Source organism: Syzygium oleosum, unplaced genomic scaffold (assembly GCF_021117445.2).
Source record: "Syzygium oleosum isolate NSW1041296 unplaced genomic scaffold, Sole_v2.1 Sole_v2.04, whole genome shotgun sequence".
NCBI classification, from domain to species: domain Eukaryota; kingdom Viridiplantae; phylum Streptophyta; class Magnoliopsida; order Myrtales; family Myrtaceae; genus Syzygium; species Syzygium oleosum.
Genome location: NW_026607488.1, coordinates 9,662,990 through 9,681,768, shown reverse-complemented (window position 1 = coordinate 9,681,768; position 18,779 = coordinate 9,662,990). Strand labels below are relative to the sequence as shown.

The 18,779-nt window shown below is 39.5% G+C and overlaps 2 protein-coding genes across 3 annotated transcripts; both read left to right on the top strand.

Annotated features, from left to right (window-relative positions):
- Positions 1–1,240: 1,240 nt before the first annotated feature.
- LOC115679495 (probable E3 ubiquitin-protein ligase XBOS32) lies at positions 1,241–8,613 on the top strand. The gene is made up of 10 exons (XM_030603090.2): positions 1,241–2,398; positions 2,514–2,573; positions 2,668–2,739; positions 2,835–3,010; positions 3,111–3,271; positions 4,025–4,083; positions 4,176–4,222; positions 5,229–5,369; positions 6,852–6,943; positions 7,767–8,613. Exons 1-10 carry the CDS (start codon positions 2,204–2,206, stop codon positions 8,291–8,293), a joined length of 1,530 nt encoding a protein of 509 aa, XP_030458950.1. The 5' UTR covers positions 1,241–2,203; the 3' UTR covers positions 8,294–8,613.
- Positions 8,614–11,174: 2,561 nt separating this feature from the next.
- On the top strand, positions 11,175–17,670 carry LOC115679548 (uncharacterized). 2 transcript variants are annotated; one of them, XM_030603164.2, is made up of 5 exons: positions 11,175–11,605; positions 13,041–13,196; positions 15,580–15,675; positions 17,122–17,242; positions 17,346–17,670. In XM_030603164.2, exons 1-5 carry the CDS (start codon positions 11,252–11,254, stop codon positions 17,516–17,518), a joined length of 900 nt encoding a protein of 299 aa, XP_030459024.1. In that variant the 5' UTR covers positions 11,175–11,251; the 3' UTR covers positions 17,519–17,670. The 2 variants fall into 2 exon arrangements, with proteins under 2 accessions (XP_030459024.1, XP_030459023.1); XM_030603163.2 differs by having other exon boundaries at positions 17,119–17,242.
- Positions 17,671–18,779: the final 1,109 nt, after the last annotated feature.

Here is an 18,779-nt window from a genome sequence, read left to right as displayed (position 1 = left end):
GATATTGATTGAATAAAAGTGAGGTAAAAAGAGGAGGGGACCGGCATCAGTTTTCACATGATAAGACTTTGAACGAGACATGTTAGATTTGTCACTATATTTGCGAGGATGTTTTGGACGTTTAAAGTAAAAGACCAAATCTGAACTTTTTCCTTATTAAATGACCGATATGTGGACATCGACATAGATGAAAATAAACGCGATGAGGAATCCAAACTACTAGTCTAAATATATGATTACTCGTGCTTAGTGTTTAGAACTTACAAGAATCTAGCCATGCCACGAAATTTGGTGGATTATGTAGTATTACGTTGAAAAGGATACTAATTATCTCTGAAAAGTGAAAATTTGAGGTAGGCTTTTGTCTTTGGACTCTAATTGAATTCTCAAGATTCGCACTCCTCAATTCTTAGTTCGGCCCTAAGTTCACGAGCTCGATTCACGTCGCAAACACGTTGCAAAGCTGCAGCGATGAGCTTGTCAACTTCATATCTTCTCACCCGTTCTTTAAAAAAAAGGGGTTAATACCACAAATAAATCCAAATCGGTACACTTGTAACAAATTTACTTCTAACTAAATATTTTACTACCGAAAACTTCAAACTGATACACATGTGATAAATTTATCTCAAGCTAATTTTTTGACTACGTAAAACACCAAACTGGTACAATTGCGACAGATTTATCCTCTGTTAATTTCCGTTAAATTGGATTAATATTACAAAAAATCGCGAACTGGTACACTTGTGAATCTCAAACTAGTACACCCGTCAACTGCCACGTATCATCTAACTTAGTAATTCGACGGTAAAATTTAACAGAAACTAACAGATGGTAAATTTTTTACGAATATACTGACTTGAGATTTTTTGTGATTAAAAATTAATTCGCGATAAATTTATCGAAAATGTACCAATTTGAATTTTTTTCATGATATTAACACAAAAAGAAAATAGATTGGAAGCAAAAATCCAAATGAAGAGCCTAAAATGTGGAACAACTGGTAATTATAAGCGGACAGAAGAAGCTGACGATGAAACTGTCGCGGGGGGACAAGAGGAAGAAAGACCCAAACGCCGAAGCAGACCGGGGGCTCATCAACGCAACAATCATCATGGCTGCACGCTTTTCCTGCGCGAAACTGTTGTTGGCCCGCTCATGGACCTGAAAGTCCAAAGCCAAACGTCGCTGTCCCCCCTCCTTCATAAAATACTCACCGTCCTCTTCTTTTCATACCATTTTTCCTCTTTCTTTCCCTTTCTTTTGGCACCATAATTTCCTGCTCCTGTTTCTTGTGCTTTTGACGCATTTCCGGTTCGAGCACGTTCGTCCCATCACTCCGAACGCATTGATTTGTTGTCCGGGACCCTTTTCTTGTGTCAGGTCAATTCCCCTGTAAAGTCGATCTTTCCTCCTCTTTTTCCGGGGAAAGAATGTCCGGATTCGGTGTCGGGGAATGTTCAGCTGTTCCTGGGTTTTGACTTTTGGGTGGGGGAAACGTTCCGAGGGGATCGTCGTCTGCGAATTTCAAGTCGTGGGTATGGAGAAGAAGGAAGCAAATTGGATGAGGATGTGATCAATTCGCGAACTTGGGGGGGCGTCTGGATCAAGAATGGTGCTCTGAGAGAGAGAGAGAGAGAGAGGGAGAGAGAGAGAGCGATTTGGAGGTTCTTATCTGGTTGCTTCTGGGGTGCGTCTTCGTAATCCACGAATTCCGCAAGTGATTGTCAAGAGTGTCACATCAAAGCTCAATTTTGCTTTGTGTGTTTTCAACCTCTTGTTTTGTGTAAAGTAGTAGGTTGACCTTCACTTGCCCAGAATTAAGGTTGTCCCCAATCGGAACCAACTCTTTTGCCTCTCTCTCTCTCTCTCGTTGGAATCACCAAGAAGTGAGATTCTTTCGTTGCAACCAATTCTCGCGTGTGATTGTGATTTCTGTGAGAGACTGTCGTTGGTTGTTGTTAGTTTGGTGAAGTTGAAGGAACTTTTCTTTTCCCATTTTCTTTAACCCGGAGAGGCACGGTTTTCTCATTTCTCCGAGTACCCTTACTTTTTTATCAGCTTATTGTACAGACCATTTGTGATAATCAGACCTCCTTCGGTAGTGCCCTTCTCTAAGTGAAAGTCTTGGTAAAATCAAGAAGAAGTTCTCCCTCTGCAAAGACTCGTTATCTTTGGGGGGATTGCTTAATCTGAAAGGATCATGAGGCTATTGAACCTCGTGGGCAATTCCTTCGGATGCTCGGCATCGGGGGAACGCCTAGTTTCGGCAGCAAGAGATGGCGATCTCCAAGAAGCGAAGGCTCTATTGGAGTATAATCCTCGTCTTGTGAGATATTCAACTTTCGGGGTTCGTAATTCGCCTCTCCATTATTCTGCCGCCCAAGGCCACCATGAGGTACTATCCTGTTTAATTACTGGGTCAATCCTTGGTGTCATCATTAATGTCATCTTTACTTTATATATAGATTTGACCGTTGATGGTGGTAGGGGTGTCTATTTCCTGTATTCAGATAGTTTCGTTGCTGCTCGAGTCTGGAGTGGATATCAATCTCAGGAATTACCGCGGTCAGGTGCTGAATTACTTGCTGCTCGTAGCACGTGATTTTTAATGTGCCTATTAGATGTATTTTGTTTTGAGGAATTGTTTTCACTCTCGTGTAACAGACTGCTTTGATGCAAGCGTGTCAGTATGGTCACTGGGAAGTTGTTCAGACTCTTATTCTTTTTAAAGCTAATGTAAGATTCTTGTGCTACTGCTTCTGAGTTTAATAAAGTCGTCAGTAATTTTGCATACATGAATGGTGATGTTATGTGTAATTGTTGGAGTATAGATTCACAGATCAGACTATCTAAATGGGGGTACCGCCCTTCACTTGGCTGCTTTGAATGGCCATACCCGGTGTATCCGACTCCTCCTAGCTGATTATATCCCTAGCAAACCTGATGTGTGGAATATCCTAAGAAGAAGATCCAACAGTGAGGAGCCTATTGCAGAATTTGATGAACGGTATATTCAACTTTCTCTGGGTCTCTGTAATCTTCTTGTGCTCTTTCTTCTACTTGGTGTTTACTATCTCGTGTATACAATGTCTCTTTGCATGGATCAGTGCTCTTTCTCAGGTAATTAATAGACCTTCTGATGGAGGCATTACCGCACTTCACATGGCTGCACTAAATGGGCATGTCGAGAGCGTGCAGTTACTCTTGAACCTGGGAGCATCTGTTTCTGTGGTCACTGTGGAAGATGGGACTACAATTGATCTGATAGGTTTGCTGGATGCACTCTTTTCATTGTTTGATCACTAGTAAATTTACTGTCTTATTTGTCTGGGAAATAGGCAGCTTCTACTGAAGCACTCATCATTGTTGTCATTAACTTTCCAAATATTGCTACCCCTGGTTTTCTCATGTTTTCTTTAAGCTGGATTTCTTTTGTTGTCTCTGTTTTTTCTCTCTTTTGACTATTCTCCTTTTGGCTCTACTATAGCTCATAGCATCTGAATATATTTTACTCATATTCCTGTGAAGGAAAATAGTCAATAGACATTAAGAAGCAAATGTGATTTGGTATCTTAAGCTATATTGGTATATTGTACTGAGATACATAGCATAGCAGGATCATAGCTGATGCGATTGGTTCCATCTTCTTCCACTCCTTGCTTTTAGTCGTGGGGCTTGGGTTTTTGAGGATGGGAATGAATGGGTGATCAAGAGTCCAAAACCCCTCTTTTGTCTTCTGGTCTTGGGGGTTGCACCAGGTGTTATTTGCTTTTTATACAAAATACCCTGGGTTGAATTCTGCTGTTATGTGAAAAGTCTGAAGTTTTTCCGATAAATAGCTACTTTGTTTTTTTCCTTCTATGACTTCATTTCCTGAGAAGAGATTGTAATGTCCATGGAGGTGTGTTTTCTGGGAGAATTATGGCTTCATTCAAAATGTTTGATTGTTTGAATGCAGTGATACCTGCTTAGAATCATGCGTTTGTGGTAAGTCATTTGTATTGATCTTTGCACGTTGCAGGTGCTGGAAGCACTCCACTTCATTATGCTGCTTGTGGTGGAAGTGCGCAGTGTTGTCAGGTATTTTGTGGCAGCTAAAAGATTAAAAAGCATCTAATATCATTATTTATTTTGTTCATTTGACTTACACAAATGTTTTTTTTATACTTCAGATACTGATTGCCAATGGTGCGAGTCTGTCTGTCAAAAATGTCAATGGGTATGTGTCACATGATCTGTTTCTCCTAATCAATGTTGGGATTGAAAAAAGAGAAGTTGCGCTTGAAATTTCAAAGCACAACAAATGGTTCTTTGCTAAATGATCTTGATGGTAATTTCTGAGAGTTAAATAAAATATGTGTTGCACCTTCTGTTTTTGGAACTTGTGGTAACTCTTTTCCCGTTATGGTAATCTGAAGTAAAGCTTTTTCTCTCCATTTCACAAGGTTAGTGTGGTGGAGCTTTCTTCTGTCCGTTAAGTTAGTGAATTGACTTGTGACTCCTGGATGCACATTCTATGGTTAATTTGGGGCTGTGCATCTAAATTTCCTTGTCCCATAGTGTAAATTGTTGTGCTTATTTAAGTGTTTTGAGAATCTCTATTTCTCTGTTGAGCCATGAAGGATCTTGGTGTACATTCAAGTGATATATGCCCAACATCATCACTGCGTTTCCATTGGAAAATCTCCTGAAAAGACAGTTGAATTATTAACGTGAGTGGAAGTTTACTGTTATGTCAACAGAGAGAGCATGATGGGGGTTAAACTTAACCTCTCAAGTTAAATGTGATCTATTACAGTTCTCTGGAAAAGAACTGACTGCCAAACGACAACGTCTTCAGGCAGTACTTTAGGTTAAAAAGTTGCATGCTGAGTCAAGAGAACAAGCAACTCTGTCTGAACCTTATTTATTAGTTTATAATGGAGCACTTCTACAGTTATTTGTTTTTTTTTGTCCCTAAAATGAGATTCAGTATTTATTAAGGAGGAAGTAAAAGCAAGTTTACTTGGACAAGTCTGGAGCGGTAGTAACATTTTTGTAGCTAACACCGCTTGCATTGGTGGAGACCACTGAGCACTACAATTTGGATCGTGATTTTTAGTTTCTGTGTTCTCTAGTTGCTTTTTATTTCCTTCTAGCTCGAAGCACCTCCTTTATTTTAGTTTCTATATTATATAAAATGAAGAAATTGTATTGTTGTCCTTATCTCCTATACATCTATGCAGGTGGAACCCTTTAATGGTTGCTCGTTCATGGCACAGAAATTGGCTTGAGGAAATTCTCAGCACACAACCAGAGGGTCGGATTCGAATTCTTCCCTCTCCATATATATCTCTTCCTCTTATGAGCATTGTTAGAATTGCCAGGTGAGCAGTGTTCAGTTTATTTAGCATCCTTCCAGACGGTTCTTAACACTAGTGATCCTCGACCAATAATTTCTTGTTGACTTCTTTGTGTTTCTCATGGTTTTTTCTCCCTGTTTCTCCGTTTATTTGGTTTGTTAAATTCAAGGATCTTGTTACGCTTCAAGAAAAATAGTGTCTTGTCGCATCCATAAGTGGTGGGGCTGTCAATTCGTGTCTTGTCGTCTTATTCATTTTGGATTTCCGTGTCATTTCGTGTTGTGACAGAAATGTTTTGATGTGAGACAAAAGAATGGGTCAAAACATATAAATCGTGTCAATTTCGAGTTGATCTTGTTTCTATCATTCTTAATTCCGGTTTGTCTCAGTAAGCTCATGTCGTGTTTAAGTCATGTTTTCTTGTCGTGTCAAGAATCGATAGCTCTAATTTGTTGCGGCTATTGGTTTAGGCTTTAGTTGTAGCTTTACTTCATTATTGACTGTGACTTAGTATTAATAGTTTTACAAGTTCACTTCCTTAATGGCATTATACACTATGTTAAAGCAATGCTTTCTGCGTCCTTGACGGTGTTTCACCCACTAGGAAACACTGTATGGAACATATCTAATATTTGGTTGGAAAAACACTGTTAAAGTGTCATTCAGACTGACATTGATATATGAGAATAGAGGTTAGACTTACGTTGAGGCTTAGCTATTGCCTTCCCTTTTTCAAGTCTTAAGAAAAGATTCGGTACCTACTAAATGTGGGAAATCAAATGTCCCTCTGCATTTGGGGCTTGTACTGCCTCTGGTTCCTTTTGCTGATGCTCATACCTAGAAACATATTTCCTGCCTTTTATACTTTTCTTGCATAACTATTTAGAGTACCGTACAAATGAGGTGGTAATTGCAAATTTTCTTTTGAAAACCCGTTACACAATGCCACAAAATGATCCATACGTGGTGTGATGTCATTGGCATTGAGCTGTGTTGATGACCGGAAATATAATGTTTAGTGATTAAAATTGCTACTTAAGACAGTATTGATTGATATGTTGACAAGAAATTGTAGTGAGTGGTCCCTGGCAACAATATCATCATTCTCTCTGAGTCAAGATGAAAATTTCACTCAAAACAGAAGAAAAAAAAATGTGGTGCCTAATTGGCACGTGGTGATGCCATAACATACAATTGACTCAAGAACCAGGTATCAGAGACATAAGAAAGGCATAACAGACTCATTTTTGAGACGTCAACTTCTCTTTTATTAGGTCTTTTTTTTTTTTGTCGAACTCTTTTATTAGGCTTACTTGGGTGTATGTCTGCATGTTCACGTTTTTCATTGTGGCTAGCATAATTTTCTGTATGAGTTTGCCTGTATGTGGGGGTCCGGGCAGTGGGGTGATTTGAGTTGTGGTAGAAGACAGGTCCACTATTGACAATAAATTTACAGTTACTGTTGTGACTGAATTCAAACCTTTTCTTTTTTTGATTCGTTTGCAGAGAATGTGGATGGAGAGGCAATGATCTATCGCCGACATGCCAAGATCCATGCGTTGTTTGTTTAGAAAGGAAATGCACTGTGGCGGCAAAAGGTACACTCAGAAGCTAAGTTCTCCCATGGAAAACACTTTTTTATTTCACTTTTTGAGCGATGGATGGAATCAACAGAATGGGAAATTTCAAGCCCATGGGCAATATGACTTGCACTTGACTTGTACTTTTAAAACATTACTGGCAAGTATGGACTAAATCCTGCATGACGTAGCTGATGTTAGAGCCTTCAAACGGGTGGGTTGGGTCGAAAATGGTCCAATCCAAATATTCCTATTTAACCCGTTTTGACTCATTTTCATACAATGCAAATCAAGTGACCCATACCCTACTCGACCCATATTGCTAAAATACTTCCATATTTAACCCATATAGGAAAACTCATACCCAAACTGAGACGAGAATGGGGAGTAAGTGAGCGTGAGATCAAATGGGGGCAAAAGACAATGAAGAGAGTCATAGAGGTAGGTTGGGTCTAAATATGTCGTAGACCCATTTAATACCCATATTATGTTTACATCCAGTTATGACCCATTTACTAAATATAACTTACCCATATAACAACTTAACTCATCGTATATGGGTTAAAAATGAGTTTATGACCCATTTTGACAGGTGTAGCAGATTTCAAGATATAAATTCTTACTAAAAACCTATCTACTTTGTAGTAAACATTCCCTTAAATGATGGTTTTAGGCCTTGTCAAGACTTATCTGGATTCCAAGGCTACATAATTATCTAGACACCCACTACAACAACTCATCTGTGCTGATTTATATTTGAACTTCCTTTTAAAGTTCATTAAATTGCCTTAGTGCCTGAACACACTTTATTTGCTTATGCATGGAAATGATTCTGTGGCAGGTTGTGATCATGAGTTCTGCACAAGATGTGCCCTATACCTCTGTTCCACTTCTAGTTCCTCGATGGGTCATGGTCCTCCCGGCTGTATTGCATGCCCTCTTTGTCGGCATGGTATAGTCTCATTTGCAAAGCTTCCTGGGACAAGACCGATGGTTAATAAGGAGATTGCCCGAACAAGTCTGTCCCTTACGTTCTGCACATGTTCTGGGGAAGCTTCGGAGACTGCTTCTTTGACAACCCCGTTGTGTAAGCCCGCATTTCAATGCACGCGAATTTCGCCGTTAGGATCGTCCTTCCGGAGCTTGAGCTGCCAGAAGTTTCCGTCTATGAAAATTAATGCCAGCCTCTGCATGGGGACACCCGACACAAGACCCTCTCTGGTTCCTTGCAGTGTCAAACGAAACTTGAGGACCCAGCTGGTTCGATGCTCGAGATCTGGCTTAAGACGATCAGTGTCTCACTCTGAGAGTAGAGGATCATGGTTCTCGGCGCTCAATCAGTATGTAGCGACAGGAAGCGGGTGCTGAAAGGTGCATTATTCTTGTTCTCTCTCCATGTACATTTTGGAGTGCATCACTTTTCCCTTCCATTCTTTTGTCATAATTTCACTGTGTCCGTATAGAATCTCTCGAAATTTGTCTATTTTCGGCTTGATATTGTTTTAACCAGCATCCTGGGTATCCCAACTTTCGAACCCGGGTCTCGTCCTTGGGGCCCCGCTCCCCCGGTTCACTGGGCTATCTCCCCAGTTGACCTATTGAGCTTGTATATACTGAAGCCAATACTCCAAATTATTAAGTGATTCATATGATATCATGCATATAGTATGCCCTTTTCTTCCCCCGAAGATTTTGGCTAATTACTACGATGTCAATTTGGCGACTTGGTTCACCTAAGACGCCTTCCAGCTTTCATATGTTAAGTTGCAAGCATCTGTTGTCGTCGTATCATATGAGACACGATTAGCGGGTTTGGGGAAGCAGGACGGGGGTCGGAGTCGATTGTTAAAATCCCTCTCGGGTTTGGGACGAGTTTGAGATTTTATAATTGGGAAACCCGATACCTGAACCCTATATGTGTAACTGTCAAAAACAATATTTGTTTCCCTCACATTCCTTAGGTGGTTGAGTGAATATAAGCAATTGCTAACTCTATTAGGATTTGTAACGGTTTTTGAGATTTTTTTTAAGTTGCCCTTGCTTTGTTAAAACTTCTCGAATTATAATATAAAAATTTGTGAACACGAAGGACAAAATCAAGTGTGATCTAACGTCTTTCAGCAACGGCCGCTACTACTCATAGCTTGATTCTTTTAGATCATAGATCTTTGTGATCATTGATATTAAATTTTTTCAATCTTATATTTTGAGACTCCAAAGATATCTAATTGGGGGTTCACATGTGTTTTGAATAAATAGTCGTGTATGCAAGTTTAAGGTTGTTTATCAGGAAAATTACTAAAACAGTTTTATATCTATTATAATTGTGTTAATTCAGTTTTAAATTTTTTTATGTCAATTTAGTTCTAAACCTTTTGTATTTGTGTCAATTTAGTCCGTCCGATCAATTTTGGCCGGCCGGCACTGATGTGGACGCCGACCAGTGCCGACTGTCCAGCCGATGCTGACGTGGTAATTTTTGAATATTTTTTTTTAAAATTTTTTTCTCTCTTTCTTTTGTTTTCCCTATCTTCTTCCTTGGCCGATTGCCGGACCAGCTAGGCCATAAGCTAAGGCCAGCGAGGTTGAACTCACTGTCCACTGGCGAGGCTAGCCCTCATCGGGCTCGCCCAGTCGTGGTGAGGGTCACCCTTGCCAGCCTCAACCTCTAGCGGTCTGGTCGGGGAAGAAGATAGGGAAAAAAAAAAAGAAAGAGAAAAAATAAAAAAATTCAAAAAAATATATAAAAAAATTGTCACGTCAGCATCGGCCACGGATCGGCATCCACGTCAGCGCCGGCTGGCCAAAATTGGATAGATGGACTGAATTGACACAAATACAAAAAGGTTTAGAACTCAATTGACACGAAAAAAAAATGCTTATGACAGAATTGACACGATTGCAATAGGTTTACGACTATTTTGGTAATTTTCCCGTTGTTTACCGTACATTTTACATAAGATTATGGTTCATCATGAACTATTACTGCAAGTTGGGAGGAAGAGAACTCCACAAGCATATTCAGTAATAGATAGATGCCGCCCCAAACCCGCGCCGCTTCCGTCCCCAAGCAGTAAATACAATCGTCCTTGTTTTGACCGATCTCGCTACGAAGTGATCACTCTACGAAAAAGTCGACAACTTAGTCTGGATGCGGCGATTAGGAGGGAATAGAAATTGCTCCGATAATGCCTTAAAGAGAGAAGAACAACAGAAAGCAAAGGGCACGAGCTTGCTGCTGATAACGCCCTCGTGGGGTAGAGCTATGCTTAAGCGCGAGGGGCCATGCCAGAAGCCCTGTTCAAGTACGACGAGATGAGGAGGAATCGATGGCTACTTGCAAGTTACACGGTCGCTGCCGAGCAACCCTTCAGCTTTGCGAGAGACGCGAGCTTCATCGAGTACGTGCAGGGCGCGCTGCAAGCACCGAAAACGCAACGCGATGTAACCAAGAGAACGAGAGCAAGGCTGGCGCATCTGCTTGCCGTCAGTAATTTTCGAGTCCCATTGATTTCCGATTTCTGGACCAGCCAGGCCCCCCCCCCCCCCCCCGCTAGATAGGACTAATTATTTTAAACGATCATTTTTTAGGAAAATATTTTTTAGATAATTTATTTTTCGCGAAATAAATGCATAATTGCTTTCCTATTATAAAAAAGAATCATTTTTGTAAAAAAAAAAAAAATTTCGTGTATCTTTCTTTGACTCATCCCATCTCGTAAGAGATGCCGATTGTCATTGAAAGTTTTTGGGCATAGATTGTTGTCGATCATAAAAAAAAAATTTATGGAAAGATGACACAAATAGTTCCTGAATTTTAGCTCAATATACAATTTGGTCTCTGAACTTTTAATTTGTTCAATGTAGTCCATGTACTTTAACCCAATGTGCAATGTAATCCTTGCACTTTTAATTGGTTCATTGTCATTCATGAACTTTTGGTACATGTTCAATTCAGTCCCTAGACTATATAAAAATGTTCAATGTAGTCCCTGAACTTGAATTAATAAAATGACTACATTGAAAATTTCATATAGTTCAATGACTGAATTGAACATGTACCAAAAGTTCAGATACCAAATTACACATTAAGCCAAAATTTAGAGACTTTGTGTCATTGTCCCCCTTTTTTTATTAAATAATCATTTTAAGCGATCTACCGAAATTAAAAAAAAAAAGAAAAATACTCTTTTTTTAAATTTTTGTTTTTGTGCACCTCTACTCTTTCTTTGACTCATCCAAATGGGGGGGGGGGATCCGCCGTCCGGACAGTTTCAGAAGACGCAGAATCCAAACATCGGGCACCTCTCTTCAGATTCTCCGACAATGGCCACAACGTGCGCGGCGCTGACTTCCATGTCCACCACCCTCGTCTCTCTCTCTCCTCTCCTCCTTCTTTCTTCCTCCTCCTCTTCCGCTTCCTCCTCCTCTCGTCCACGCTCGTACCCATCCCGCCCGCGTCGGCAGCTCTTCTGGGTCGTCGACCCCCGTCGAGCTCCCCGCGGTCCCGCATGCCCCGCGCAAGTCTTGAAGGAAGGAGGGACCCGCGACGGCGGCAGCGCCGTCGACGGGTCGGTCCTCGATCTCGCGGAAGCGTCCTCCGATGACGAGCTCTGGGCGGCGTCCCGCCTCCGCGTCCGCACCTTCAATCACTTCGAGCCCTCCACTTATGCCGTCGAGGTGAGCAAGTGCACGCTATGTTGGTTTCTAAGTATGTTGGGTGCGTTGTTGAATGGATATACTAGCGGATGGTCTGCTGGGAATTAGGAAATGTGGGTTTACTTCTGTTTCTTGAAATTGCTGATCGCGTTGCTTCGTCGCTGCCAGTGGAAGAGCTGGTGGAATGCGCTTTGTGGGAACAAGTGCTCAAATTTCCATGCTTTATGAACTGGCATGTTCTGATGTTACATATGCTGGAGCTTAATTCGCATTTTGCCCTTTATTGTTCGTTTATGTTTGATAAACCTTTTGTGTTCTTGTTTCAATTACCAAATTCTGATGAAGAAACATGGTAATTGTGAGGGATGCCTTATGCGGCTTATGTTCAAGGGGTCGGAACTGGCATGTTGGGCAATGTAAGCATCGCCCAACAATCATAGAAGGAGTCCTAACCGGAGATCTTGGTTATGATAGCGCTTTCTTCTTGTCAACCACATGCGTATGTATTACACGAAAACTTATCTCATGATATTGGGGAAAAAGAGTATGAGTTGAGTTACCTTGGAATTGTGAGAGTAAAGCCTCTCTTGGTTCTGGAACTGCTCATTGAAGAAGCGGAGTAACTTAATTTCTACTGCATGTCAGTTTGCGTGACTGTGCCAGAAGTCATCTCCGGTCCAGCTACATAGTTACTCTTTTAGTCTTCATGAAAGGATGCTCTGCTCTTTCCATTGTGCATAAATCACTGTTCGCTGCCACATGTGACCAGTCTAGAGCTGTTAACTCTTATTTTATTCAATTCATACAGAGATCAGAGGCAATGGAGTACTCTATTCAATTTTCATTCTCAAATATGTAAGACATTTTCAGCAGTTTGTGTTGGGGGAAACATCAGTGATTGTTCATTTTTTCAGGCTAAACACTTCGTTTGTCGGTTTGTAGTGAAAGTTCAAGGTTATTGCAATAGTTCCGGTAGAGATATGTTGCAAGACACTTGATGCTTTTACAGTTCACACTGGCTTCCTTGCTTTCTGACCCTTTTTATAGGACGGACAAATTGTCATGTGATGGGTTGTGTCCTTGAGAGATTATACTTGGTTGTGGATTGGTTGTTATCTAAAACATCAGATAAGGATAGGTTGGCAATTGGGAAGACTTGTTGTAGCCATCTGTGAATTGAGGTTTAGATTGTGGTAGAAAGAGCATCATGTGTAATCAAACTCCTGTAAGATAAGACAATGCTAATTTTCTATTGTTTACATGAATGCACGTTTCTGTTTTGCGTGACATTTGAGCTTTTCACTGGCATTGTTGTAGGTTTTACCTTCAGTTTTGCTGAACTTGCATCTTGAACGTTATAATGTATAATCTAATGGTTCCTTACCTCCCTTTGTCTGTACTTTTTTTCTTGCTCTTCTGTTTTCTGAAGTCTGTTTTTCTTGTCAAGTTCTGTTAGGATCATAAAAGATGCTTAGCTGAGCGTGAATTCGAAGCATTGAAGGAGCGTATTGCTGGGAAGAGGGAGGGCTTTAGGAGAGTTTCTTGCATTAATGCTACCCTCCCAATGTCCCAAATTATAACTGGTACAGACGATTTATTCTCAACATGTAAGGTTTGTGTCTCTCTCCTTTGCTTAATTGTGTATGGTATGGTTCTTAATAACGTGTTGATTTAGTTCTTCTCAATGGCTTTTAGGCTCTCGTGTTGTTCTTTTGATGATGTCTGAACTCACGATCGGTTTCTATGTCTCAATTAATAGAAATGCACTCTTTTGAAAGAGTTCACTCTTTCTTGATTCTTTGTTTTTCGCCCCTTTGGCACGGCACTGTCTCCCAGTGGAATGTTCTTTTTCTGTATATCTTGGGCATCCGCAATGCCATTTCTGCCCATTGAAATCACATCGGTCATTCCCCTAAAAAAGGAGTATCTATATTGCATCTGGTTGTAGGTAATTTAGTGAAAACGAAAAGCGAAGAACTTAATTAGAACGAACCGTGCCCTCATTTGTTGATTAATTGGGTTCTATCTCGATTGACGCACCACCTTACAAATGCAATCATGCATTCGGTGTGTGTGTGTTGGGGAGGGGGGGGGGGGGGGGGGGAAGTTGATCAGTACGGGAAGGTTGAGAGTAAGAAGACTTAGGACCAGAGGAAGAGGATGAATGTAAGGAAAGTGATCAATAGTGAAGCTACCCCAAAATCCTTGGATACTCTACTTAAGACAATAGCTTTAAATAGTATGTCAAAATGTACAGGAGATGATGAGATCTCTTAATCTTGAGATAAACATAGCCCTTCCATCGTGAAAACAACTCTCAAGGGACTCTTAAGGTGTGTTTGAATAAGTGTTGAAAATCAAAGTTTTCAGAACTTAGTGACATCATGCATGTGATAAGACCCAAACTTTTGCCACTCACATTAGCAAGTTTAGTTACGAAACGTTGACGGCACATTTGGTTACACTAGTGACTATTACTTTACAAGCCAGGTGTGTTACACATTATATTGTTTGTTTGCAATAGAAAATCAATTACGACTTTATTAACAAAACATTAGTTACAGCTGTTTCACAACCCCTATGTAATAATACCTATGACAGCCAACGCTATAATATTTATTGTCAAAGTTTCCTCTCTTTTCTATCTGACTTTGTCGTAATTGGATGATAGACCTTAGATACATGAGCAACTTAATTTAAATACTAATTATGTTCCCCATGTGAAAAAAATATTACTTACTGTTGATGAAAGAGCAAAAGAATTAAAACTACAAATGCAGAGTTACAAACTAAACACAAATTGAAACTTGAAAGTGACAAATATGTTTCAGCCAAAATCAAGTTCACGAAGTTCATCGCCCATAACAAGTGCTTGACTATGTGTGCAACTAATGGATTCATGGAATGCTTGGTATGTGGTAAAATAACAAAACCAAAAAAGGGTGGTAAAAATGCTTTAGTGGATTCGTGCATCTGGATTCGTGCATGCTCGACTAGAAACATGAGTGGACATGAAATGACGCAAGGTTTCAAGATCTTCGCCTCTACAGTTTCAATTCGCAAAAAGAAATATAAAGCATGCTTTTCTGATGATCCAAGAGAGTTGGAAAAAAATGCAAACAAAAGATTATAATCAGAAAATTCTATTAAAGCACTGGCAATCAGTCTGTGAAAACAAAACAATCAAACTGCCGACAGCAAGTTTTAGGGACTAAAGAATTCTTTTCTGATGATCTAAGAGAGTTGGAAAAAAATGCAACCACTTGCAAAAATCCTAGTCCAGACCTTGAAAACCCGATTCCTCCTTTCCAGCAAACTGATTATGATACTGATTCGGTTGACGTTGTGTGCCTTTGAGAGTTTTTAGGTTCTTTGAAGTGTTTAAGGAATTAATAAGCAGCACCTTCAACTGACAGAGCAGAGAAAGCCGAGGAAGAAGCTCAGGTTGTTTTTAGATAAATGGTAGTTCAACTGTTTTGTTTCTTTTGAGGCAAGGGCATTTCTGTCATATTACTGAAATAGCTCTATCTGCAGCCAAAATCGCTGTTGAATGGGGCCAACTATATTAAGACTTTTAAACCTATTTTTATTGACCAAGTATTAGGGTTCAACTCTTAGTTAATGCCATGTCTAGCTTACACTTTTGTCGACGAAGTGCTAGTGAAGAAGGCTACGTATCTTTCCTCTTTAATGCCCATTATGCTTACACTTTTGTTGCTTTGAAAGCATAATAAAAGAAAGCGAATTTGTACTTTCGGCTATTCATGAGGTAGATATATTTAGAATTGGAGGGAATAATTTTACTCGCGTGGCTTCAATTGATGAATTTTGAACATTTGAGGGATATTTAGCTTTTCTCTTTAGTGCTATTATTGGCTTCTGATTTTGTTCAATCCTGCTTTTCACTAAACACGACATATACATTATACATGCCTGTTATGGCCTACCCACGAGAAGTGCGACAGTTTTCTCCAATTTTCTGTTACCTTTTGTAGTTCTCAAAAAGTGGAAAAGATCGAGTAGTTGTTGCTACCCTTGATCTTAATCGGTGCCTTTGGCTTCCAGATGAAATTGTTGGAGCAAGACCAGAGGTATGTGATATCTCTATACCTTTCCTGGTGACTTGTGTACTTATCACTCATCTTTAAATGGCAGGCAAAGTTGTGTTATGAGTTCTTAATCAATTTAGGGCGCGATTGGTAACCATTCTGCTCCGGAAATCAAATTTCCAGAAATCAAATTCTTGCCAGAAATTGATTTCCGGAATTCTTGCCAGAAATTGATTTTTGGAGGAGAAATCTGTTTGATAAAACATGATTAATTCTACTCCAGAAATTGATTTCTGGAACAGAAATCTATTTTGATTTGTTGATTTTTTTTTGCACCTAAAAAAATTTAAATTTCACTCAAAGTGGGTGGTCACATGTATTCTAAGCCATTCTGTGAAGTTTTAAATTTTTTTATTTTTTTGGGCACCTCAAAAAAAATAAATTTCACTCAAAGTGGGTGCCCAAAGGTATTCTAAGCCATTTTGTGAAGTTTTGAAATTTTTGATTTTTTGATTTTTTGGACACCTCAAAAAAATTAAATTTCACTCAAAGTGGGTGCTCAAAGGTATTCTAAGCCATTTTGTGAAGTTTTGAAATTTTTGATTTTTTGATTTTTTTGGGCACCTCAAAAAAATTAAATTTCACTTAAAGTGGGTGCCCAAAGGTATTCTAAGCCATTTTGTGAAGTTTTGAAATTTTTGATTTTTATATATTTTTTGAAAAAAATTCACCAAATTTCCTATTTTCCCGAAATCTGACTTTTTTTTATTTTCTGGAAATTTTTATGAATTTTTCTGGAATTTTTCAATTTTTATGCATTTTCTGAAAAAAAAAATTAGTGAAATCTCAAAGTGTGTTGTAAAGGCCACGAAAAAGAGAGAAAATAGGGAGAATGCATTCTGGAAGAGAGAAGCTACAAAAAGTAGCTTCTCTTTTTCTTGCCCAAAACTCATTATGGAATCAAGAATGCATTCTGGAATCAAGTATTTTTAACAAATACATTTTTATTCCAAAATGCAAAAATTGCTCCAGAATGCGTTTCGGAAATTTTTTAACAAATGCATTTTTGTTCCGGAATACATTTTGGAGCAAAATTTCTACTCCAGAATGGATTCCATGCGCGCCCTTATTTGCTTTCTGCATTGTTGGCATAGTGGAAGAATAAAAAGATATGAAGTTGCTCAGCTGATTTATGAGACCAATGGAAAGAGAAGTAGAAAATTTATTTCCTGATACTGAAGGCTGCAAGTTGGTCCTTTTGTCACTCGAACCTGAGTTGGTTCCAGGTTAAATCTTATGGATTGGCCATTGTATGTATATATAGTTGCAACAATTCTTTGGGTGCTTGTATGACTTGTCTAGCCTGGGACTCAATCGATTTAGCTCTCTCTGTTGTATGACGTGCAACTTAATGAACATTCTGTCGTGGAGTCGTTTTCTCCCCTTTTGCTTGAATGAAATAGTTACATGAATACTTTTCTGTAGCAGGGCATTGGAGCAGATTTTGCCAGAGCATACCTGAGCAATGTATGTGTTGCTGAGGAACTACAGAGAAATGGACTGGGTTATGCGCTTATTGCAAAGTCAAAGATTGTTGCCCAAGAATGGGGTAACAAATTCAGAAACTTTACATACTAAATGGATAAATGCTGTTATTGTGTAAGCGCTATTTAGAACATGCCGAACATTGAAATATATCTCTGTGTTTTCAGGCATAACTGATTTGTATGTCCATGTCGCTGTTGACAATGAAGCTGCAAGGAATTTGTACATGAAAAGTGGGTTTGAGTACGAAAGCGAGGAACCTGCATGGCAAGCCAGATTTCTTGATCGTCCTCGAAGGATTCTTTTGTGGACCAGCATCACTGCCTCCCATGATTTGTGATGTTACAACGTTCCCCAATGTTTTTCGTGTTGTGATCTTGTATTTGTAGGGTTGACTCGATAGACTAGATAACGGAGTTTTTCGTTTTGTGTAAATGTCAAAACCTCAGCTTCTTGTTCATAATTTATTGCCCACATGACATTAGTGCATTATTTTTTTTTATGCACGATTCTTTGCAAATTGAACACAATGGTCTATTGAAATTGAAGACTCAAATTTGCTCATGTTCTGTCCCAAAGCTAAGCTTGTCGCATCTGTGGCAAGGTGAGTCCCATTTACATGTGGTAGAGAACTATGTACATGTCTTCTATTTTGGGTCATTTATACTTTTAATCCATGCACCCTGTGTTGCTTTCAATTCAGTCCATGCAATCAGCTTCTGCAACAGTTGTCCCCTGCACTTCAATTTCTTCACAATATGCAGCCTTCCGGTTAACTCTGCCGCCGGATTTACGATAATTGCGCAATTTGCACAAGAACTTACTGATTGTTGTTGACATGGACGTTCCTGCTTTTGAAGGTGTTTGGTTTGTTTTGGGGAGTCAATCGCTGGGTGTAAACCATGTATTTGAGGAGAGTTAAGGTAAACATCAGCATGACTGTCTCTCATTCAAGACATAGTAGGAATATGGGGTAAGTTGTAATGATTGCGCATGCTTTGCTTCGACAGTTTTGCGTTGTGTATGGCCAAGATTTTAAATTGGAGGGATGTCATCGTCAAAATTAAAAGTACAATGACACTGCTAGAACAAATTGGCCCCAAAATTCAGGCACTATGGGCTTAATCTCTTTTTTTGTCCCTTCCTATGATATCATTATATCAGCTTGATTAAAGTCAAGTTTCAATCCATCTTTGTTTTTTCGAACTCTAATACGGGGGTATTTCTGAGAGTCCTTCGCGAACGGATCCTCGAGCCCTCGATAGGAGCTGGATGAAAGGAAAAGCCCTATGAGTAGTGGCTTGGAATTTGCAAATCTTGTTGGTTTATCTATGATGATGTGCATCTCCGAAGTCTTTGACAGCGTGGGAGTTGTTCGAATTTTATGAATCCTGCGAGTCGATAGAAAAAACATTGATGGGCTAGAATTAATTTCCTCATGTTGTCATTCTTTGCATATTTAGGATGATATTGTTATCGTATTATAGTCTCTATTAATCCTATAGATGTAAGGTGAATGCTGCTCTACATTAACACTCCTCTCAGTCTTAGGTAAAGTTGCGGCTTGGCAATCACGTTTCTTTTTCATGTGTTTTAGAAGT